Below are 25,696 nucleotides of genomic sequence, written 5' to 3'. Positions count from 1 at the left end.
GTGCTGTTTGTTAGTCTTTTCTTGGCTGACAAACACCAGTAGACATCTATCAGAGAATTATGGGGCAGCACGTCTGTCGAAAACCACCGCTGTGGAATGGTGCACCAAGTTCCGCGCTGCCTGCGGTTCGGCACGAGTCGCTGGTCGGTGGTCTGGGAGGCCAGCCTCATCCGTTGTGGATGACTCGTGTGGGAGACACGCGGGCACCCATCCTACAGTCCTGATGTTTCCCTGTGTGACTGTCTCGCCATCGGTCGGTCCATTAAGAAAGGCCTCGAATGGTCGGCGATTCCTGTAGGTTGAGGATGTGCAGCAAGCAGCTGCGGACTTCTTCACGCAACAGAATGCGGTGATCTACCAAACGGTTAACTTCAGCCTCGTGTGTCGGGGAAATGATTGCGTCGATACTCAGATCGATTTTGCCTGATTGGCATATCGTTTCTGGACCGTACTGCCTTTGAACAGAGACGTTTTCATTGTCCCTTATAACACATCGTTATATACTTACTTTGCTTTAATGCTGTGCTGGCTGTACAAAACTGAATGTGTGGTCCCCCACGTGCAATACTTTAAATGTTATGTAATAACTGTGCCTACAAATGTAAGTTAAGATTGGCTGCCGCTGTCTGTATTACAAAAGTAATTTTAACTACTTTCTGTGTGTTTCAGAGTAAAAACGTCAGTAATGAGCAGCTCGATCGATGGATTGAGGACATGAAACATGTGAGAGACATGCTGCACACGAAATTAAGGGGTTGGGAACGCGATGTTCAGTACATCAGAAAGCAGATAGCGAACTATACGCTGGAAGAAGACAAGGAGACGCCTGGAAGCTATATACTTAGGTACTGTAAAGGCCATGTACATTTGACCTATTCTCCAACTCTTTATAATTCGGGAATATTTACTTTACTTATCTCCATGGGTCTCATTCTTTATTGTTATAAAAATTACTGACATCATTTAATTCACGATAGAGTAAAAATGAGGCTTGTTGATCATGGTGAAGGAGACGGTTACAGCATCAACTTATTTACAAAGTCCTGCCACTCCGTATAGTCTTCAGTAATTGCATTTGTCTCTTGTCTTAAAATGGGCCGCATATTCCGCACCAGATGAGCGGAGCAGACCGTTTCAGTGAACAGTGGTACCACCAGTAAGGCAGCCAGGCGTCTCAGTGAATGTGAGTGACTAACGTCAGTGCGTTTCCTTACACTGAAGCGCCAAACAAATTGTTGTAGGCATGCGTATTCAAACACCGAGACATGTAAACAGGCACAATACGGCGCAGCGGTCGGCATCGCCTATATAAGACAACAAGTATCTGGCGCAGTTGTTAGATCAGTTACTGCTACTACACTGGCAGGTTATCAAGATGTGAGTGAGTTTGAACGTGGTTTTATAGTCGGTCAACGAGTGATCGGAGACAGCATCTCCGAGGTAGCGAAGAAGTGGGGATTTTCCCGTAGGACCATTTCACGAGTATACTGTGAATATCTGGAATCCGATAAAACATCAAACCTCCGACATCGTTGCGGCGGGAAAAGGGTCCTTGAAGAACGGTACCAACGAAGACTCAAGAGAATCTTTGAAGTGACAGAAAGTGCAACTCTTGCTCAAATTGCTGCACATTTCAATGCTGGGGCATCAGCAAGTGTCACCGTGCAGACCATTCAAGGAAACGTCGTCGATGAGGGCTTTCGGAGCCGAAGTCCCACTCGTGTGCCCTTGATGCTTATACGACACAGAGGCTTTCGCCTCGCCAAGGCCCGGCAAGACCGACATTGGACTGTTGATGACTGGAAACATGTTGCCTGGTCGGACAAGTCTCGTTTCAAATAGTATCGAGCGGATGGACGTGTACGAGTATGGAGACAACCTCGAAAATCCATGGAACCTGCTTGTCAGTAGGGACTGTTCAAGCTGGTGGAGACACTGTAATGGTTTGGGGCAGTATGCAGTTGGAGTGATATGGGACCTCTGGTACTAGAGGCGATTCTGACAGGTGACATATACGCAACAATCTTGTCTGATCGCCTGTATCCATTAGTGTTCATTGTGCATTCCTAGGGACTTGGACTCTTCCCGCAGGACAATGCGACACCCACACGACCAGAATTGCTACAGCGTGGCTCCAGGACACTCGTATGGGTTAAAAACACTTCCGCTGGCCACCAAACTCTCAAGGCATGAAGATTATTGAAAACATCTGCGATGCCTCGCAACGTGCTGTTCAGAAGACATCTCTTACGGATTTATGGGAAGCCCTGCATGATTATTGGTGTCAGTCCCCTCCAGCACTGATTCAGACATTAGTGGAGTCCAAGCCACGCCGTACTGCCGAACTTCTGCGTGCTCGCGGGGGCCATCCACGATATTAGCCAGGAGTACCAGTTTTTTTGGCTCTTCAGTGTATATCGAATGCCTTCCAGAAGTAAAGGAACCCTGAGCCTATCCAGGCGGCTCTATTTACTGCTTTCGGAGTCTCGTGGACGAACAAAGCGAGCTGGGTTTCAGAAGATAACCCAATACTGGTTCCTGCTAGAGGAAATTTTCGGCCTCCAGAAATATTATAATTTGTGAGCATAAAACAATTTCCAAAATTCTACAAGCGACCGATGGCGACCTGTGGCTCTGTGCGTCTGTTTGACGACCTTTCTTCAGCACGGGAGTGACCTGTGCTGGTTGCCAGTCATCAGCAACGCTTGGCTCCTCCAGACACTTACGACACACTACTGCAGGATGAGAAGCCAGCCCTTTCCCATACTCAGCGTTCCCTCTGTCGAATGATGTCAGTTGTTTTTTTGTCATCCGGCCGTTGTGGCCGAGCGGTTCTAGGCGCTTCAGTCTGGAACCGCGCGACCGCTACGGTCGCAGATTCGAATCTTGCCTCGGGAATGGATTTGTATGGTATCCTTAGTTTAGTTAGGTTTAAGTAGTTCTAAGTTCTAGGGGACTGATGACCTCAGATGTTAAGTCCCATAGTGCTCAGAGCCACTTGAACCATTTGTTTTTCTGTCCTATGGTCTCTTTCTCCGATATGTGTCATTTTGCCGTTGGTGCTGTGATTTTAAGGAGGTATTACACTGCAACCTGCCTCTGTGCAACAGGTTCGGAAAAAGGCAGTTGGTATTTCGGCTTTTGCTCTGTCGTCAACCGTTTCACGTCCGTTATGGTCACAGAGTGCTTCGAAAGGTGACTTCGATCCGTTTACCGATTTAACATAAGACCAGGACATCTTAGCATTGTCTCTCAAGTCACGTTGGAGGCTTCACGAATGGCTCTCCAAACGCTAATTTTGGCTTCATTCTATGTTTTTTTTTCTTTTCTTTTTGGTTTGTGAGGCCTTGGCTACGGTTTTATTTACAGTCGAGCTCTCTTTGTTTTCGGAGCCGTTTCCTAACACGTCTGTCAAGCTACAGCGAGTCTTTTCCTTTCCTCAGATCTTTGCTCAGCACATATCTGTATAAGGCGTATGGTGGAATGCTCTTGAACTTTTATCTGTTGATAATATTGTTTGGGCTGGAGATGAAGTTTTCGTGCTGACTGCTCAAGTTATCTTAAATTTGTTTCTTGTCGCTCTTGCTAATTACAACGATATTCCTGCCTCTTTTTCTATTCCTATTAATAGCCGTATTGGTTCAAATGGCTCTAAGCACTATGGGACTTAACTTCTGAGGTCATCAGTCCCCTAGAACTTAGAACTACTTAAACCTAACTAACCTAAGGACATCACACACATCCATGCCCGAGGCAGGATTCGAACCTGCGACCGTAGCGGTCGCGCGGTTCCAGACTGAAGCGCCTAGAACCACTCGGCCACTCTTATAGCCGTATTCCCTGATGCTATAACCGCCCTGTTTCCCTCTTCTTCGCTACACAAGTCGAAAAGTTCCGATCTGTTTGTCACCAACAGAACTAAGAACGAGTCAGTGCTCTGTTTAACTGTCTAACATTCTGCGCGGTGTCTGTCTGTTCTAAGTCGTGCCTCCCTACCACTTTCGTGCAACGACGCTCTGAGCGTGTTTTTTAGGGAATTGACTAGTTTGAACCCGGGACCTGTTGCTGGTAAGGAGACACCAGACTTCACATGACATGTAGAGTTCAGAAGAATTCAGTGAGACTAGAGATGATATAGTGAAATACTTAATGATTTCAGCATCAGCTCCACTGCACTCCCTGTAAAAGAATCTTAATACTAACTAAATTTAGTTGAAGGGGTTCAAGGCTTTCCTATTTTTAGTTAGCTGGTAATATAACGTCGAAAAAGCAGTTAAGTTTACCATTGGAAATTTTATTCTACTCACAAAACATTGTTTATAAATTGCACTATTGGTAAAAGGAAATATTTTAATACAGGATGATAAAAACCAACTGCGTTCAACAAAAATGTGAACGAATATTCCATGAATGGGTTTCCAAGTTCTACAATGGATCGAAGGATGACCTATGCCATATCACATCTATAATCTAGGTTTAAATTAAGTTTCATAAAAGAGAAAACTATTAAAAATGGTCTACAGTGACCCTCAATTATCTTTAATTACTTATTTAACTTGTTGTTAATTACAGTGGCTGATGTGGCTTCTCAATAATTATATAACAGAAAAATCATTGCATTTCAGATTTTAACTACTAATAGCAAATGTGAATACCATGAAGTTTAATTGACGATCGACACTAGTATTACATGAAAAGGGGGTGTAACAGATGAGACTTCTGCAGTTGTGAGTCAAGCCTTATGGCGGCAGCTGTAGTGTCCCTTTTGCGATATTCACCCTTATCAAGGTGAAACATAAATAAAACAGACAGTATGTGACGCAAAATTAATTGCAAACATTGATTTAACTGTATATATATCTATAAATGCAGAAAAGACATTATTTTTATTGTATGAGATTATAATGTGATTATCTTTGTTAGAGTATAAAATACAATGCAATGCTCATTCTTCTGTCTAGTCTGTTTTGTTCTGTTCGTTCTGGTGTGAGCTGGAATAAGGTACGCAAGCTATTGTGCTGCGCTAGCATTTGTTTCTGTCGTAACGTAATTGCAAATATTTAATGGTGTAAACTGTGTCCTAGTACGAATATATTAGTATAAAGTGATCTCCGTGTGTTATTTCAAGAACTTACGCCACATTTATCTTATGAAATGAATATTTAATGAAAATTATTTAGCATGTTTCCAGCTGCTGCGGAGCGAGTAACAGTAATCTCTGACTGTTAACAATTAGCCGCCATTACGCAGTACATTTAAAAATATTTTTTCACAGCACAATGTCTGATAGCCGGAGCGGAAGAAATTATGTAAAAATATTCTGTGAGATTAATTGAAGTAATCCAGTGGAATAATTTTATTAAAACTTGTCTATTTTCTGTGATAGTAATAATTTCAGAGCTGAGTACTACTACGCTATTGTATTTACAGTAATTTGTAGGGAGCCTGGCGCTCGATAAAACCAGATATAATACGTAATTGGCAACCTACGAAATTCATTATTTTGCTTATTATATCTCTATGGTATTTTCAAACAAATTTACGAGGAGAGTGTTTCCGCTAAATAAATAAACAACATAGCATTATTTTTTCTTTTAAGAGATATAATACAGCGCGTGCGTTGATTACCTTGTTGGTGTTTAGGCAGCGTCAGGGGGCAGCGGGCGGCGCAGCTCCACGCACCTCACCGTCTCGGAAGCAACTCTCTCTAACTACTCCTTACTACAATTTACTGAAGTTGGCATAAGAAAAGCTATCTGGCTGTGTTTTCAACTGACCAATCAGGGTCTCAATGTTAACCTTAAGCTCCGCCTACAAAAATCTATCCAATGGGAAACGTTATACTTTTCTTGGTGAGGTAATGGTTTTAATGATTGTAACGTAACAGAGACGCATATAGTCTCACGCTAAAACTTTCAGCTGGTGTGGTCCTTTTAGTGTTATCGTAAGATCTATACTGTTCTTCTGGAGGGATCTATCGTATAACATGGGCTGGGCGGTGGTCCTGGCGGTCGGCTGGCGACGTGGGTGTCCATCCCTTATCGTAGGGCCTCCTAGCCTACACGACTCTGCTCTCGGCTTCTGTTCTCGTTTCTTCCCTCGGAACTGCGTCTGTTTCACGGTGGAAAGGTATGACATGCATTTAAGCGTTCTTGTGTTAGCCTGTGGTATTCCATTTGCTCACTCGTTGATCGTATTACGTTTTGGATTTGCCTGACACCTTACATATCACCACCCTTCGAACTTAATTTTTGCACTGAAGTTAGACAATGATTGAATTGCTGTCTAAGTCAGTCAAAAATTATTCCTTTATCTAAATTTTGTTGCCTACTGTTCAGCCACGTTATTCTAGTTCTATGCTAGTTTGTATTACTAATTTATATTTTTATATTCTTCCGCATTATTCTCAAAAATATGATTATATTGACAAGTGAAGAATATTTTTGTGCTATTATCATTATTAATTTTTAATTATTTTCTTTCTTTATTTAAGTTTGAAGTTTGTTTTTTAAGAACTTTGTTATCGAAAGTGAAAAGTCTTCACATCGATTTTCTTGGAAATATTTTCTTTTTTAAAATAAATGTAGTAATTAAGAAAAATCTATTCCTAACACATTTTCTAAATATCATGTACACGCAAATACTACGAATATTGTTGCTCATTAAAAAATGTTTTTGTTTCTAGATATTCATTTCAACATTGTTACATTAACAAATAAAATTATTTCCAAGAATTGCTTTGTCAAAGAAATATGCATACACATGTATTGAGATATTATCCTAACAAATGGTACAAATGTTAAAAAGGGAAAACATCCAACAAGATATTTTTTTATTCTTTATTTTTATAAGGAGAAAATAAGTAAAATATAGTTATTCTTTTATTTTTATGAGGAGAAAATAAGTAGCATATAGTTTTAGTGTTTATTATGTCTTACTTTTGTTCTTTATACACTGTCCATTTCAGAACTAATGACTTATTTTTATCGATAGTCTATTTTTACTTAAGTCCATAGTCAATGAGTGTTATTTTGTAGCTTATTAGCTGTCTGGTGTGCTTTACTTATTTAGTTTCTCACACGTGTCTTTTGCACAATTCCTACATCACCATTTTCATGATCCTATGAATGTTTATGCATGAGGTCGACAAATGTTTTTGCACAAAGTTGATGGACTTGAGCGAGATGGATGTGGGCAAGTATTTGATGTACAGCTTCGTTCGTCGTTCCTTGTTGGCTTTGCAATGGTGTATTGCTGTTGTGGAGGTCCCATAATGGAATGGAGCTGTGAGTGTGGAAACTCGTGGTTTACTGGCTTTGTATGTGTGAAAGTCATCGTTATATGTCGCTGAAAGCGGTTGCTTTTCGTTGTAATACTTTGCAGATGACTAGTTTACAATAGGATAGGGATTTGGGAAGGTATGTCGTCTATTCTTCACCCATCTTCTTTCTTGGTCTCAATCTTGCGAATCTTCAACTTCTGTTCTTCCTGCTTTTTCTCTGCTTCTTACTTGATTCTTGCTTCTTCTCTGGGTAGGATATGGGAATATTTATTGATAACTAGTCGCTTTGAAGTTCTCCTCTTAGTAACAGTTTGATAAATTGTTTGGAGATGTCATTTCTACTTTGTGGAAGTTTTCTTCAGTTTCGTGCATCAGTGTGCTGTTTAATAGCAGTAGTGTGACTTTTACACGTATTTTTACCAATGGTGGCTTGCCCAAGCGGTCTTTTCGTCGGGCCGTTTTTTGCCCACTCTGCTGAGTCGGGGTGTCCCGGGACCTTTCTGGCCTTCCGTGTCATGTCGTGTCCTGGCAGGGATCGCCTTAGCTGTAGATTTACTGCCGACTTTGGATACAAGTGCCCTTTGTTGGTTTCACTGTCCTTTCCCTTTTCTCGACACTTCTGTCTTGTAGGAATTGTGTCTTGCTAATTACGTCTTTTCCTTTCTTGATACTTCTCTCGTTGCAACTTGTGGGTCGTTGCATTTGCTTCTTGCTGGAGTTTTTACAATGGTTCTTCCAAAAAGTTTTACTTATAATCATCTAACGTATGTCTAGTACCTACATTGTTTTATGCCTTTCTAAAAAGCTTTACATATTTCGGCGCCCTTTCCATGTTTCAATTCTAAGATATTTTAAGTCTTAACTTCTACAAGGATCCTCAAATTCGTTTTTTATTTTTGTGTAGTGTCGCGGTGTATAGGATTTTAGTATTTCATGCTGTTAGACTATCTACACTTTATCCCTTCACCTTAATCTATGCTACTATTGGTGTTATTTTTGTTTTTGTTTTTATTGAAACTACTTTCTTTTCCCCACCTTCCTCTCTCTTCATTCTTCTTTCTCCTGACGATCTTATCTGCAACATGAACTTGAAATATTGTGCTAATTATTTACCAGTAAAAAAATTAATCTTCAAACTTTTTGATATGGCTCACATGGTAAAGTCCTAAGGTTTTGCCTGTTTTTGGGTTCATTAGTTCCACAGCATTATCATGAGCAATTCGGCTAATTATAACCAGTCCTTTGTATGCAGCGTAAAACTTACGTATTTTGTGTTTCTGTTTGCTGGAGAGATGGTGTGTTTTTACAAATACTTCCTGGCCTACTCAGAATGTTTCTTTTAATTGCTGTTCTATCTCCTCTTCCTTTTCGTTTAATGGCTGCCTTTCTGATGTTGGAGAGTGCTGTTGCTATGACTTGTTTGTGCTGTCTACGTGGTAAAATAGGTTATGTTTGGGGGTTCAATATTTTTAAGTACAGTAATTGGAGGTAGTAGTGTAGTGCTATTCTTGAAAATCTTTAAGGTATATATCTCAAGTGTTGTGTCTTTTGCTTGCATATAATCGGCATAAAGTGCCTATGTCCTTCATAGATCATTGTGCTGGATTTACGTTAAGTTTGTACTTAGATATGTAGATGGGTTTTATTTTGCGTTGTTTTAAAGTGTTCTGCCATTGCACTGATTTGTATTGTGGGCCATTTTCCGAAATTATTCGTTCCACTCGACCTACTTGTCTGAGAAAATCTTGTCTAAATGCTTTACTTATAATAAGACCTGTTGCCCGTTTTAATGGTCTCAAGGTAACATATTTAGAAGTAAGTTCCAAAACGACAAATATGAAAATATATACATTTTTTGTGCGTGGGAGGAGCCCCATCAAATCTGTTGCAGCTATTTGTTTTAATTTTTTAGGGATTATTGGAAACATAGGTGGTTTGGTTTGGAAAGTGACTTTTTTGCATTTGACTAATACTGTTCTAATTCGTCTTTCCATATTAGGAAAATGGCTTTAAAAAAAAAAATGCATTTCTTTGGTCCAAAGTGGCCATTACTTAAATGTGTATACCATATGTACTTATTAATTAGTTCATATGGGATATAAATTAACCATTCATTCGTTGCAACATTTCGTCTAAAAAATAAAACTTTTTTTTACGAGACAGTGCTGTCGAATGTCTGGAAAATCCTTATTTCTCCACTTGTGTTTGATTCCTAGTATTTCGGGATCCTTGTCCTGTTCTTTGCCTATGTTTTTCAATGCTGTCGTAATGTAGTTTTCGAAAGGTAATTGTTTCATATAGTACATTGTAAATTGGTCTTCTGATGCTTCCAAACCTATGTTATTCGATGCACCCTGTGGACATCGTGATAAAGCATCTGCTAATACATTCGCTGGTCCTGGTATGTGTGTAATATTGAAGTCAAATTCTTGTAGTATTAACATCCATCTGGCTAACCTCCCATGAGTTTGTTTGGTAGATAACAGAAATTCTAATGCTTTGTGGTCAGTGTATACTTTTGTTTTTCTTCCGAATAGGAAGTATCGAAAATGTTGGAAGCCCCATACAATGGCCAATGCTTTCAGCTCCGCGACTGAATAGTTTTTCTCGGTTTTTGTGAGTACACGAGAGGCAAATGCAATTGTTCTGTATGATATTAGCCCTGCCTGTTCGTATTCTTGGAATAAAACATTTCCTAAACCTGTTTTCGCGCTATCAGTAGCCATACAAAAATTTTGTGTTAGATCCGGATGTGCTAAAATCGGTGTTGTTGTTAGTGCGTTTTTCACTTTTAAAAATTCTTCATTGGCTTGTTGATCCAATACCCATGGCGTGTTTTTTCCAGTCAATGCACATACGCGTGGTGTTGCGAGAGAGTCGATCCAAATAAATTTTTTATATAATCCGGCGAGACCTAGAAATCCTCTGAGAGTTTTCTTATTATATGGAGTACAGAATTCTTTGATTGTCTTTAGTTTTTCTGGATCGGGCATTACCCCTTTCTCTGAAATTATGTGTCCTAGGAATTTGACCTCTCGCCTTCTAAATTTGGATTTTGTTATATTTACTGTGACCCCATGCTCTTTCATGATCTGTAAAAACTGATTTAATGTGTCATTGTGATGTTCCCAAGAGGGTTCTGCTATAATCACATCATCAACATAACATGTAATTTTTTGTAAAATTTCAGGACTGAGTATAGTAATAAATCCCCTAATAAACGCTGCTGATGATATGTTTAAACCAAATGGCAATCGTTTAAATTGGTAACATCTACCGAATACGATAAATGCTGTAAATTTTCTTCATTCTGGGGCCAATTATATTTGCCAGAAACTAATACGTAAATCAATTGATGAAAATATCTTAGCACCGTGGAAGTTTTGTATCAATTCCTCTAATTTTTCTGGGCAATCTGTCTCAGTGATTATGATTGTGTTGATCTGTCTGGAATCAAGCACTAACCTGATGCTCCCATCTTGTTTTTGTACAATATGGAGCAGACTGTTAGATGTGGAGGTAGCTGATTCAATAATATCATCATCTAAAGTTTTAGATATCTCCTGGAATGCTTTATTCCTATAGCTTAATGGGATTGTATGGGGTGGTACTCTAAATGGTTTGTGCTGTTTTACTTCAAACTTGTACTGAAAGTGTTTAATACTGCCAGTCTTAGGTGAAAATACCTCCGCTTTATCTCGTAAAATACCCTCTAATTATCTTTTACTGTGTTCTGAAATGCCTTGAACTTCTTGCAATTTTTGGTCGATTTCTTTATGGACTTCTAACAAGTTGAGGCGATTCCCCCTTTTGTGCATACGATTCTAATTTTTCATCCTCTTTATCTCGCACCATTCTTAATTGTTTGTTTATAACTGGTATTTCTTCTAATTTTAGCTTTTGCTCAAAGAGAAGTGTGGCATTCCCGAATGTTACGCTACCTTTCCCCATATCTATTATCGCTCGTCTCTCATTTAAAAAATCTGCACCTATAATCAAATCTACAATTAGTTTAGGTATAATCACGAAATTGGCTTCGATCTTTTGACCTTGGTACGAAAGAGTTAACCTTGTTTGTCTCGTAACTTCCGCAGCATTGTTTCTAATAGGACCTCTTACTTTAATCTTACGTGTTTTCAGAATGGGCAATTCCTCATTGGCATTGCACTGCATGAATAAATTTTCTGAGATCGCGGTCAGTTCACTTCCGCTATCAATTACAATATTGACTGGGATATGCTTTACGATGGCCTTCACAATTGGTTGAAATTGGAAGGGTTGGTTCAGTTCTTCTTCTTCTTGCATCAACGAATCCTCCACTGAATCATACATGAGTCTTTTCAGGAATTTCCCTTGTGAATTCGAACTTTCTGTAGGATAAATTTCGACTGCTACTTCCCTCTCTTTTATTTCCTCTTCTCTATTTCTTCCTTCATTTACGCTTTCTTCAACGTCCTCTACTTTTTCCTCATCCTCGTCTATCTTCTCCTTCTTCGTCGCTACTTCCACATAATCGCATTTAAATGCTCTAATTATCGCTTCATAACTTCCTTCATTATATACGTTGGGTTGTGTGCCCACTAGTAACTTATTTTCAAGTTCTGTCGACTGCGCATTATCCTCATTGAATTCGCTTTCCCTGGTTTCCATCTCAAATAGATCTGTAATACTCATTACTTCGTCCTTTCCTCCCTCTGGTAATTCATCTTCCTCGTCAGTATTCTCCCAATTATTTTCGTCCCAACACGATATTGTTATTTTCCTGTCTTCGTTTTCATCTGGTCCCTGTGGTTTTGTTTCTTCCTTCTTCTCTTCTCGTGATAAGGTATTTACTTTTCTGTTCAAGGTGCTGCAATTATCCTGGGTCGGTGCGTCATTCTTTTTGGCTTGGGCGCTTAGCTGTCAATTCGAACGTTTTTCGGGGTTTGGAGGTCTTAGCTCCACTTCTTCTATATGTATTCTCTTTTCTTGCTCCGCTTGTTGATATTGGTTTCTTTGTTGATAATTTGTTGGTCTATTGGTTCTCCAATACCCGTTCCGGTTGTCATTGTTCCCTCTGTAATAGTTGCCGTTCCTGGGTGAATTATAGTTACTGCCGTATTCTCTTCTAAATCCATAACCGTTTCTTTGTTGAAATCTGTTGTCGTTTCTTGGTGCGAAGTTATCATGTGGTTCGTAATTATTGTTTCTTCGTACTTCGTCTTGTGGATTCCATTGCTTTTTGCTTTCGTTTTCACGTGCGCTTCGTCTTTTTCTTGCGTCATCTTCCGAAAATATAAACTCTAGTTCCCTTAGAATTCCTTTAAATGCTTCGACGTCATTGCCTTCGCGACCTACTATTGATTGCTGGTATTTCAATGGTAACTTCATCGCGCATAATTTAATCAACTCTCCGTCACTGTATGGTACATCTAAGCATTGATTTTTCTTTGCCGTTACTTCGAAAAATTTCACGGGACTCTTCTCTCCTGAATTTTCAAAATATGGTTTCTGTAATAATTCGTACTTCACTCTGTTCTGTGCTTCGCTGGACCAATATCGTGAGAGAAACTTCTCTCTGAAATCTTCGTACGACCGGCATGTCGCTGCAACATTCTGCATGGTTTCTGCGACTGTTCCTGACGTGTGTGCACATATAAAGTCTAATTTGTGCTAGCGTCCAGTGTTCTGGTAATCCTACTCGGAATTGATCAATAAAGGTCGTGGATGTAATGAGTTTACTTCTCGAAAGTGTTGAAATTTTCTGACTGTGAGGAAATGATCGTTGTCGTACTTCGTCATAGTTCCATATGAAATTCGCGATTCTTCGCCGCTTTTGTTTCTGATCATTTCTCCCGTCGTTCTTTCCGGTTGTGGTAGATCCATTGGATATTGTCCACTGTAACTTTCGCCTACTCTTGCGTAGTATCGTTGGAGTGATACGCAATAATTTTCTTCTATCGGTTGTGAACGTGTAGCTGAATGCATTGCACTGTACTCTTCGCGACCTGGCTTTCCATTGTCACGTATTGGTTCGGTATCTTGTCTGGCTAACCTCGCCGCTTCATTGCACGATCCAGACTGTCTTGAAAGATACATTTGTGGTTCTGCATGTGTTTGTGATGCCGTTTGTTCATCAAGAATTTCGAAACGTGTTTGTTGCTGTGCAGGCTGTCTGATTTCACGTATGTTACTTTCCGCCTGTGATTGGAATCGCAAATGCGTAATATCTTCGTTAATTGCTTGTTTTTCCGGTGCTGTTACAGATACGGATGTGGTTGCAGACTCAGTGCTTGTTTGATCCTGTTCACTACGCTCTTCAATGGTTTGCAACAACTCTGTTCACAATTTCTGAAATTGTTGCTTCGTTTGCGCTTCTATTTTGACTATGCGATTATCATATCTTTTCAGCGTTGCTTTTGTGATACGTTTGTGTAACACACTGTTTTCAACAATTTCACGCCCTGTACCTGCTGCTTGTCTAGTAATTACGTTTATCTGTTTCTCTAGTTTCGTGACTTTTCCCTGGGTGTTGTTACGTAATGTCTTGATCTCGTCCTGAATGTCATTACGCAATGTTTGTACGTCTGCTTGTACCTTGGCAATGTCTGTTCTCAATTGATTGTGACCTGTTATTAAGTTTCCTACCACTTCTCGAGATTCTTTTGTCTCGTCTTCAATATGACTTAAGTGTAACTGAATTTTTTTGTTTTGTTCTTTAATCTCACGCATTTGTCTCGTGGTTTCTGCAATTTGTTTCGTCGTTTCTGCATTCTGAATTTTAATTTGGTTCGCAATTTCTTTATTTTGTCTTGTCATGGTTTCCGTCATTTGTTGTAATAATTCTGCCAGATTGGTGGGTCCTATTGCTTTTTCTTCCGACGTCCTACGCTCTGTACTTTTGCCCAAGTGTTGGTTTGCAACCGATTGCATTGAACTGTGCGGTGACACGTATCTGCTCGAATTCCTTGTACTCTGTGGTGAGGGAGCTCTGATTACTTGTACTATGGGTTCTACGTATTCAAGACGCAAGTTAGAGTCCTCATCGACTGTCTCTCTACTTTCCTGCTCCTCTGTCGTATGCTGACCTACGTTTTCTATGCCTTGGCGTACATCATCCTCGTTATGATGCGTTATCTGTCCTATTTCTCGTGATACTGCATCGTCTGTTGTACTGTCCTCTATTGTCTGTCCATCTTCATGCTGGGTCTCTACCTCAATTCGGTCAATGTCTCGATCTGCCATTGCTAATCCTTCCGAAACCCTTATTTTCTGTTTTAAAAGCAATTCACGCGCCCTACTTCACGTCAACATGCGCTCATACGATCTCACGCGTTTCATAAACTTTTTGCTCACACGACTTGACACTTATTATACCCAAGACTGACAATCCATTCACTTACTTGTTGGGTCAGAAACAACTTGTCAACGATGTATCCGCCACCTGTGCGCTTGCATTGGAGAGAAAACTTAATTCTAACAATATTAAAATTCCTAACTTAATTATGCTATTGTCTCTGATAGAATGTCTCGCTTTCTATTGAATACTGTCTTACTATCTATCGCTGCAGCTACTGTTTACGACTGTTTATAACTTCCAGAAAAAAATTTTTGTTACAAAAATTTTTCAACAGGATATTTTTCTGACCTAGTTGGGCATGTGGTCGACCTTCAATCATGGTATTTTACCATCCTGGCAGGGTCGCCATTCTCTAACATTGTTCTAAGTCGTGTCTCCCTACCACTTTCGCGCAACGACGCTCTGAGCGTGTTTTTTAGGGAATTGACTAGTTTGAACATGGGACCTGTTGCTGGTAAGGAGACACCAGACCACACATGACAAGTAGAGTTCAGAAGAGTTCAGTGAGACTAGAGATGATATAGTGAAATACTTAATGATTTCAGCGTCAGCTCCACTGCACTCCCTGTAAAAAAATCTTAATACTAACTAAATTTAGTGGAAGGGGTTCAAGGCTTTCCTATTTTTAGTTAGCTGGTAAAATAACGTCGAAAAAGCAGTTACGTTTACCATTGGAAATTTTATTCTACTCACAAAATATTGTTTATAAATTGCACTATTGGTAAAAGGAAATATTTTAATACAGGATGATAAAAACCAACTGCGTTCAACAAAAATGTGAACGAATATTCCATGAATGGGTTTCCAAGTTCTACAATGGATCGGAGGATGACCTATGCCATATCACATCTATAATCTAGGTTTAAATTAAGTTTCATAAAAGAGAAAACTATTAAAAATGGTCTACAGTGACCCTCAATTATCTTTAATTACTTATTTAACTTGTTGTTAATTACAGTGGCTGATGTGGCTTCTCAATAATTATATAACAGAAAAATCATTGCATTTCAGATTTTAACTTCTAATAGCAAATGTGAATACCTCGAAGTTTAATTGACTATCGACACTAGTATTACATGAAAAGGGGGTGTAACAGATGAGACTTCTGCAGTCCTGAGTGAAGTCTTATGGCGGCACCGCGTGTGTTCATTACCTTGTCAGTGTTTAGGCAGCATCAGGGGGCAGCGGGCGGCGCAGCTCCATGCACCTCACTGTCTCGGAAGCAACTCCCTCTAACTTCTCCTTACTACAATTTACTGAAGTTGGTTTCAGAAATGCTATCTGGCTGTGTTTTCAACTGACCAATCAGGGTCTCAATGTTAACCTTAAGCTCTGCCTACAAAAATTCTGTCTATCCAATGAGAAACATTATACTTTTCTTGGTGAGGCAATGGTTTTAATGGTTGTAACGTAACAGAGACGCATATAGTCTCACGCTTAAACTTTCAACTGGTGTGATCCTTTTAGTGTTATCGTAAGATCTATACTGTTCTTCTGGAGGGCTCTATCTTATAATATGGGCTGGGGGTGGTCCTGGCTGTCGGCTGGCGACGTGGGTGTCTGTCCCTTATCGTAGGGCCTCCTAGCCTACACGACTCTGCTCTCGGCTTCTGTTCTCGTTTCTTCCCTCGGAACTGCGTCTGTTTCACGGTGGGAAGGTATGACATGCATTTAGGCGTTCTTGTGGTAGTCTGTGGTATTCCATTTGCTCATTCGTTGATCGTATTACTTTGGTTAATTTATTGTCAGGATTTATTCGGACTATGTGACATACTGTCCGATTTGCTATCATGTCAGGGTTTTCATGGAACGTGTTGGATTTGCCTGACACCTTACAACTGTTCAAACTATCTTTCGGATAAAACAGGTAAGTTTAGATCTACCTCTGCACCTGCAGCTATAAAATTACCAGGAAACTTAAGACAAATATTCTCTAAGATTCTCCTCAACTGTTGCCCCTCTACTGCTGCTGTGCCAAGGGGTGTATAAACGCATCTGGTGATCGTTTTTGATCCACCTTTAACACTTATCTCGCCCAAATTATTTAGAATTTGGTACCTTTACTAATCCAGCAATATATTATCGCATTTTTATGAGTATAACCACACTTCCACTATCAGCGTTCAAACTATCTTCGCGATATACTCCGAGGAGACATAGAAATTGGTACACCTGCCTAATATCGTGAAGCCCCCCCCCCCCCCCCCCGAGACCATGAATCCTGCAGGGCTGTCCATAAACCTGTAAGAGTACGCGGGGGTGGAGATCTCTTGCACATTGCAAGACATCCCAGAGTGCTCAATAATGTTCACGTTTGGGGAGTTTGGTGGCCAGCAGAAGTGTTTAAACTCAGAACAGTGTTCTCGGAGACACTCTGTAGCAATTCAGGTCGTGTGGATTGTCGCAGTGTCCTGCTGAAATTGCCAAAGTCCGTCGGAATGCACAATGGACATGATATTGCAATGATAAGACAGGATGCTTACGAACGTCTCACCTACACGTATCAGGGGTCCCATATCACTCCAACTGCACACGCCCCACAGCATTACAGAGCCTCCACCAGCTTGAACAGTCCCCTGCTGACATGCAGCGTCCATGCATTCATGAGGTTGTGGGACAGTCTGGACCAACAGTGCCTACATGTACTTGTGGATAGTATGCCACGACGAATACAGGCAAGCATCAAAGCAAGAGGACGTGCTACTGGGTATTAGAGGTACCGGTGTGTACAGCAGTTTGGACCATCACCTCTGAAAGTCTCGCTGTATGGTGGTACAACATGCAATGTGTAGTTTTCATGAGCAATAAGAAGGGCGGAAATGATGTTTATGTTGATCTCTATTCCAATTTTCTGTACAGATTCCGGAACTCTCGGAACCGTTGCGATGCGAAACTTTTTTGATGTGTATATATATTCCGCGCCAGTAAAAAACTTTATTTCCAAAAACGCGGTTGTCCTATGTTTGAGTCCCGGTCCTACAAGCGGTTTTAATATTCTAGGGAGTTTGAAATCAGCGCGCGCTCCGCTGCTGAGCGAAAATTCATGATGCATATTTTTACATTCTTCCACGCGCTGTGGTACATGATTTGGAACGCTGGTTTTAACCTCTCTGTCTGTGTGTTACAGGCGGCCGGTGCTGAGTGACCACCTGCTGGACTTCCAGGAGTGGTACCTCTCCTTTCGCGACGACTTCAGCGCGCAGTGCGAGCAGCAGCAACCAAAGGCATCAGAGATGTTTGGTCTCGCCGACGCGGTGTACTCCTTCTATCGGATCAACTGGCTGAGAACTAAATACAGCCCATCTGTCAGAGACATCATAGGTGAGTTTGATACTCGTGTTCGTCCACTGCAGGTCTGTGCGCTGATGACTTCGGACTGTATTCTGATTTGACGAATGAGGTTCAGAAACCCTTCTCGATTTACGTAATTGCCGTGCAAGGTGTACACCCCACTGTAAGCTTTTCGATTTCTTGGCAGCTCTGTGTCTGGAACTCTTACAAGCCAACTACATGCTACAAGTGGTTTGAATGTTATACTCGTAGAATATTAAGAATAAACCGTTCATTGGGACAGAAGAACTCCTTCATGATTCGCTATTGGAGTTTGTTGAATTTTTTCTTGACATTCTCGTGCTAACGAACAAACGGGTTACGCGATATCTCTAAGCTGAATATACTATACTGAAGTATACTGAAAAGGCGGGAAATCAGAATGAGTCATCCCTCATACAGTGTAGCTGAGCACTATGGGACTTAACTTCTGAGGTCATCAGTCCCTAGAACTTAGAACTACTTAAACCTAACCAACCTAAGGACATCACACACATCCATGCCCGAGGCAGGATTCGAACCTGCGACCGTAGCGGTCTTGCGGTTCCAGACTGTAGCGCCTAGAGCCGCTCGGCCACTCCGGCCGGCTACTAAGTTGTATTTGGACTACTTAGACATAAAAACTACATATTCAGCATATCAATATGTGGACCATCGTGCCTTACACAGAGATCTGTGTGTCTCCACATCCCCTTTGACATCTTGTGAAGTGTCTGTATAGGTACGTTTTAAAAGGTTTCGTCAACAAGTTACGTTGACCTACATGGGCAATAATTATTCCTCATAATGAGTTGTCGGTGTGGTAAAGTTCAGAACACGTGGTGTCCATTTTGATGAGGCCGGACATGTTGCAGAACCACTCCCAGGCGACGGTGACGATGCTCATTGTGCAACCCACACACATGAATAGCAAAGTCTGCCGGAGTTGCGTCGTGCTTGAACCACACACGATCCATGATTGCTTTGCCTTCGAGTTGAGATATTAACCACGTTTGCAATACTTTAAAAGTTTCCATCCATATGTCCTTCAAGGAACTGTGGTCTGAAATGGTGTCATGATGGTATCCTAGACCATATAATGTAAGACGAGTTTTCTCTAGCTCTTGCAAATAATGAGGATTTTCCTTAGACCATAAAACAGTACAACCCTTAACTGCAGTACAGCGCACAATTATTGGAAAACTAGGTACTCGCCTCGGATTCTCAGGGGGTTGCACTAAGGGTCTCTAAGTGGACGACTTGTAAATTATCCACGCAAGCTTTTCCCATGAAACAGTCTAGTCTTCACATACTGACACAAAAACTTGGTGGAGGAAATTGATTTACAATGTTAATGGGTAAAGCACCTGTGGGAAACGTAGCAGACACTGTGACAACAATGTAAGGCGGGGTGCACCTTGTTGTTCCATGTCAAAGACAGGTAATTCATTCACAACCATCGGCCTACATCCTTTCATTTTCAAACTTTTTAGTGTGGTCGCACATTGCTAAGCGCGCTGCCTGATGTTCAGCTCAATATTTGCCAATGGGTTTCAGCTCAGTTGGCTGAGGCACGGTGGCACACGTTTCTACTCACATATGTCGAGTAGGCAGCCTGTCTGTGACACAGCCTGAAAAGAAAAGAACAACAAATTTTCTCAGCCAAGCACGTTTTGCTTTATGAGGTGGGTCATGCCAAATGCTCTCGTTATCTCTGTCACTGTTTGCTCTATCTGTGGACTTTCATACACTTATACATACACCACTAAACGTTCCTTTCTCAGTACGACTGTGTCGGCATTGAATCACAACTGACAGAGCGGACGTTGAAACAAGAGAGTACAGTACCGATGCCAGTGCCTTTTATCAGCCTCAAAACAGAGACACCTATAAAACCTACTTATTTCGTCAGTTATACAAATTTGAAGGGACATGGGGGTCTTCTTTGACGCCGTTTAGATGATAGGAGCTTGAATAGTATTCATTCAATGGATCTCTGATATCTTTCTTTGTGAACACTAAAATTTATGTTCACTTTCCGCCTCACATCATTTCTGACAAAAACACCTGGTTATTTTACAATAAAATGAACATCCTTGGCTGCTTACAGGCGTTGACATACGTCAATGGGGACAGATGAAAATTTGTGCCCCGACCGGGACTCGAACCCGGAATATCCTGCTTACATGGCAGACGCTCTATCCATCTTTTTTTTTTAATCTCATTTTGTTCGTTTTTGTTCGTTGAATCTGATCGGAGCGGATGTCCTAAGACACCCTGTTAAGTTCGTTGTTGATCTATTAACTCAGTTTTTTTTATTACAGAGGGCAGCTAACCATCCATCTGAGCCACCGAGGACACAGAGGACAGCGCGACTGCAGGGATTTATCTCTGGCACGCCTCCCGCGAAACCCACATTCTCAACGTATTGTCCTGCACTACATTCGTAGTGCCCCCGCCCATTACACTCATTACTCGCGGCGCGTTGCCGATTCCCGTAAGAGTTCGGGCACTGTTTGTGCATTCGCACAGAAGAAGAAGATGGTCAAGTGGCCGGTGATCCTTAACTATATATATACACTAAGAAGGTATACCATCGGTGACCATGCAGCTCGTTAGAATGAAATTACAATGAAATGAACACCCTTAGCTGCTTACAGGCGTTGACATACGTCAATGGGGACAGATGAAAATGTGTGCCTCGACCGGGACTCGAACCGAAAGAACAGATACCATCTTAGTATATATATATATATATATATATATATATATATATATATATATATATATAGTTAAGGCTCACCGGCCACTTGACCATTTTCTTCTTCTGTGCGAGTGCACAAACAGTACCCGAACTCTTACGGGAATCGGCAATGAGTATAATGGGCGGGGGCACTACGAATGTAGTGCGGGACAATACGTTGAGAATGCGCGTTTCGCAGGAGGCGTGCCAGAGATAAATCCCTGTAGTCGCGCTGTCCTCTGTGTCCTCGGTGGCTCAGATGGATAGAGCGTCTGCCATGTAAGCAGGAGATCCTGGGTTCGAGTCCCTGTCGGGGCACACATTTTCATCTGTCCCCGTTGACGTATGTCAACGCCTGTAAGCAGCTAAGGGTGTTCATTTCATTGTAATTTCATACTAACGAGCTGCATGGTCATCTGGTTATTTGTTGGTTGTAGCCTACCATAACCACTGATCATCGATGATTTAACTAAACAACACCCAGTCGTATCGTCCAAAGAAGACTTACGGTTTAGCTAGCTACAGTGTACGAGCACCAACTACTTGCTGTCGTTCTTTTCCAGACGAGAAGTGGCAGCTGGAGGACAAAAGCAGCGCCGTGCTCAACGTGGACACTGACTGCCTGCAGCTGCTGGCTGACGTCCTGGAGCACCCCACGTGTCCGCTGGAAGACCTGCCCCCGGAGGCCGTCCGGCAGCGCCTGCAGTGCCGCGAGCGGCTGTGGGCCGACGTGGTGCAGAGGGCGGCCCCCGTGCCCGTCACCAGCTACCTGGCCTACACGCAGAGGGCCAACGTCAACCTCTGCCTGCTGGCCTGGATGGCTGTCAACTCGTTCGGCGTTTGTCAGGACGTCCCATTCAGTATCGTGCAGTCCGTGCACGACGCTCGCTGCTACTTCGACAGTCCCGATGACCAGTCGTGTCTGCAATCGAACACCACAGACGCCATCTGCTCTGTCTCCAGAGCTGTCCTGCTGCTGAAGTGCCGCGAGTTTTCCTTCCATAAATCTCCTGAGCTGTGTGCCGTCAGATATTACGGAGTTGGACTGCCCCGTAGTGGCTTCGAAGTAACGTGGACAGATCCTCTCAGAGGTTATGTAAAGCCAACAGAAAGGACACTGAGTTACAAAGAGAGTTTATACAGTGTCACCTTGAAATACAAGAATTTTAAAATCGAAAGGTTGAAATCTTTAGAAATATCGTTTGTAGTGTTAAATATTGTTTTCCGCCTTTTGACTGCCGGACTATACATGCACCTTCCCCATTTACGTAATCTGCCTGGAAAGATATTCTTGTCCTTTCAGATCACGGGTATAGTCCAGATCCTGTGTTCTGAGGTCGTTTATCGGATGGCAGGCGTCCCCGACTTATCTGTAATGGTACTGATCGATAGCGCCCTCACGTTTCTCAGCTGTATCTGGCTAAACTCATTCTGCTACCACATGTACGCGTGTGTTCGTCATCTGAGGCTTCCTAACGAGCTAGCACCTACTGAAGCGAGCCAGATATTCCGTCGCCAGGTGCTGTATGCACTAATACCCTGGAGTACAGTATGCGCAACGTGTATCGCTTTGGAAAGAACGGACAGGTATTATCTGATCTATAGTCGGATAATATTCCTTGGGGCGATTTCACTATCGATATCTTTTAACTTGGTTTGTCTCGGACTGGTGGGAATCATGTACCTACGAACTCGGAACTCAATGCAGCAACTCAAAATTTATAGGAAGGGTAAATTTGCCTCAAAGAAAGAACTTGTTTTTATGTCAGTTAAAACTGTAATCTTAAGTGGGATTGGGATTATTATTAGAATTGGGTTTCACCAGGTGCAGGGCGTGGCACAGCTTGTGTACTGCGTACATATAGCTACAATGGTGCAGGGGCCACTGCTGTATGTGTTTTTCATTTGTAACGGAACGACGCTCCCCATACTCAAGAACAGGATACGGGCGTGTTTCAACCCAGACATCACCATTCCGGAGCAAGAGCTGTGCTCAGCAGCTGAGAGAAATCTAGCGAGGAGGAAGAAAGAACAGGCTGCCGTTGCAGAATCCTCGTTGTAGCCTCTGTAAGCATTCTTCTCAAAGGATTGTCTTTCACTGTAGACTGTTCTAAACCATGTAATTAGTTATAAAGACAGAATCAAGCAGACGAGACAAAATTAACTGCGACCGATTACACAAAACAGTGCCTCAGATTTATAATTCATTCTTTATTTAGCATTAATTACTTACTTGTACATGGTAGAATAAAAGAGTGTAGTAGTTTTAGTTGTTCAGCGTAATCTGAAGTGAACATAAAGATTTTAAAGGAGAGTTTTACATAGGACTAACGTGCTTTTGTGATGATGACTTGTTGAGCTAGAGGTACATTAAAGTATAATAGAGGACATTAAAAAGTAACGTGTATGCAGTGTTGTGGTCTTAAACAAGGAACAAAATTATTTAAAAAAAACATTTATAGACAGTATCGTGGTAGGAAAGACATGTGCCAGATGTCAAACTAAAAGTACACACGTCTTTCCAGAAGTATAATAGCATACTATGTACTGTTTACTGTGATACATTATTAATAAAAGACCAACCATTTATTGAAATAAAAAATGAGTGAGTGACCAATGGAAATGAAACTGTTACCTGTGTGAATTCAATATGCAGCCCAATTAAACACCTTGCTATAAGTGGTACTATACAGAAGTGATTGGCACATCACAAGGTAGGAGCTAACAAGTAAGTGCACCTTACTCGCACACACCTCTGATCGCAGAGAGACGCTGACAGAAAAGACGACAGCACTGCCGAGGCGGCCCTCCCCTCTCCTCCCTCCCCCCTCATCTCTACATGCCCGTCTCTGCAGTCCTCCCCAACCCCTCCCAACACCAACTCCACTCGTGGAAGCAGCCTTCACTGCTACACATGGTAAGTCAGTCTCACGTAAGGGTCGCCAGCTTCGCTTTGATCTGCGAGACAGGATTAACCCGCCTGTAATGAATAGCCCTGTTGCTACCTAGTTACTGTGAATTAAGTTTCCGAGATCCGATGAGAGGATTGGGAACATCACTGATTCGTCCCCTTTGCTGGGAAGGCGTATACATCGACAGCAGCCTCCAGCCAGAGGCCTGCATCAGCTAAAAACGGCACGTTTCAGACATGGCAAGAAATTCCTCGAGACGACATTCAGAGGCTATATGCTTGCATGAAATAAATACAATGAAGCGCCAAACCAACTTGTACATCTGCCTAATATAGTGTAGGGCCCCCGCGAGCACACAGAAGTGCCACAACACGACGTGGCATGGACTCGAATAATGTCTGAAGTAATGCTGGAGGGAACTGACATCATGAATCCTGCAGGGCTGTCCGTAGATCCGTAAGAGTACGAGCGGGTGGAGATCTCTTCTGTACAGCACATCGCAAGGCATCCCAGATATGCTCAATAATGTTCATGTCCGGGGAGTTGGGTGGACAGGGGAAGTGTTTAAACTCAGAAGAGTGTTCCTGGAGCCACTCTGTAGCAATTCTGGATGCGTGGAGTGTCACCTTCTCCTGCTGGAATTGCCAAGTCCGTCGGAACGCAAATGGACATGAATGGATGCAGGTGATCAGACAGGATGCTTACATACGTTTCAACCGTCAGATTCGTATGTAGATGTATCAGGGGTCACATATCACTCAAACTGAAAGACATCCTACACCATTACAGAGCCTCCACCAGCTTAAATAGTCCCCTGCTGACATGCAGGGTTCATGAATTCATGAGGTTGTCTCCACACCCATACACTTCCGTCCGCTCGATACAATCTGAAACGAGACTCGTCAGACCAGGCAACATGTTTCCAGTCATCAACAGTCCAATGGCGGTGTGAGGGCCCCAGGCGAGGCGTAAAGCTCTGTGTCGTGCAGTCATCAAGGGTACGGGAATGGGCCATGGGCTCCGAAATCTCGTATCGATGATGTTTCGTTGAATAGTTCGCACACTGACACTCGTTGGTGGCCCAGCATTGAAATCTGCAGAAATTTGCTGAAGGGTTGCACTTCTGTCACGTTGAACGATTTTCTTCATTCGCCATTGGTCCCGTTCTTGCAGGATATTTTTCAGGCCGCAGTGATTTCGGAGATTTGATGTTTTCCCGAATTCGTGATATTCACGGTACACTCCTGAAATTGTCGTAATGGAAAATCCCCACTTCATCGCCACCTCAGAGATCCTGTGTCCCATCGCTCGTGCGCCGACTATACCACCACGTTCAAACTCACTTAAATCTTGATAACCTCCTATTATAACAGCAGTAACGGATCTAACAACTGCGCCAGACACTTGTTGTCTCATACAGGCGTATTCTGCGTGTTACGTATCTCTGTATTTGAATACGCATGCCTATACCTGTTTCTTTGGCGCTTCAGTGTATGTGTGTGTGTGTGTGTGTGTGTGTGTGTGTGTGTGTGTGTTTGTGTGTGTGGGTGGGTGGGTGGGTGGGTGTGTGGTAGTGGCTCTTGTGAGAAGTTTAGTGGGGACTACGTAAATCACGTGGAAGATGGGAATTAACTTTGTTTTATGTTCTCTTCAGGAAGGACTAAACACATGTGATATTTTAGTACACAGTATTAATGTTCCACCATAATATTTATTTAGTAGTCTGTTACGAACTTGCTTTCGGCTTCTTAAGCCATCGTCAGTTATCTGACGATCGCCAAAGAAGCCGAAAGCAGGTTCATAACGAACTATTAAATAAATATCATGCTGGAACATAAATACTGTGTGTTAACATGTCTATATTCCCCCAAGAACGAACGGAATATTTCATAAACTACATCAAACATTTGTAGTCAACAAATTTTAGCTACAGTTCGTTGACCCTGTAAGAAACCAAGAGTCCAGTTTGGTAAAATGAATTGTTAGATACAGCTTTTGGATTTAAAGTGGTCGATGCCATGTAGGTTCTGAAGGGTACAATACATTCTACACTTGACAGCAAGATTAGCTCTATTTATTGTCTGTCTTTAATAAGAACATTCCTATCGATC

The 25,696-nt window shown here is 41.9% G+C and overlaps 1 protein-coding gene across 1 annotated transcript in view; it reads left to right on the top strand.

The window, feature by feature from the left end:
- Window positions 1–23,248, top strand: part of LOC126188858 (uncharacterized) — a 70,203-nt gene extending 46,955 nt beyond the window's left edge. Inside the window, exons 6-8 of the mRNA XM_049930501.1 lie at window positions 670–845; window positions 17,749–17,942; window positions 21,237–23,248. Of these exons, the coding sequence (XP_049786458.1) occupies window positions 670–845; window positions 17,749–17,942; window positions 21,237–22,735 (1,869 nt within the window). The 3' untranslated portion in view covers window positions 22,736–23,248. The remainder of the gene's footprint in view (window positions 1–669; window positions 846–17,748; window positions 17,943–21,236) is intronic.
- The last annotated feature ends 2,448 nt before the right edge of the window (window positions 23,249–25,696 follow it).

Source organism: Schistocerca cancellata, chromosome 5 (genome assembly GCF_023864275.1).
Source record: "Schistocerca cancellata isolate TAMUIC-IGC-003103 chromosome 5, iqSchCanc2.1, whole genome shotgun sequence".
Taxonomy (NCBI): domain Eukaryota; kingdom Metazoa; phylum Arthropoda; class Insecta; order Orthoptera; family Acrididae; genus Schistocerca; species Schistocerca cancellata.
Note: the sequence above shows the minus strand (reverse complement) of the source record. Positions and strands in the feature narration are given on the sequence as shown.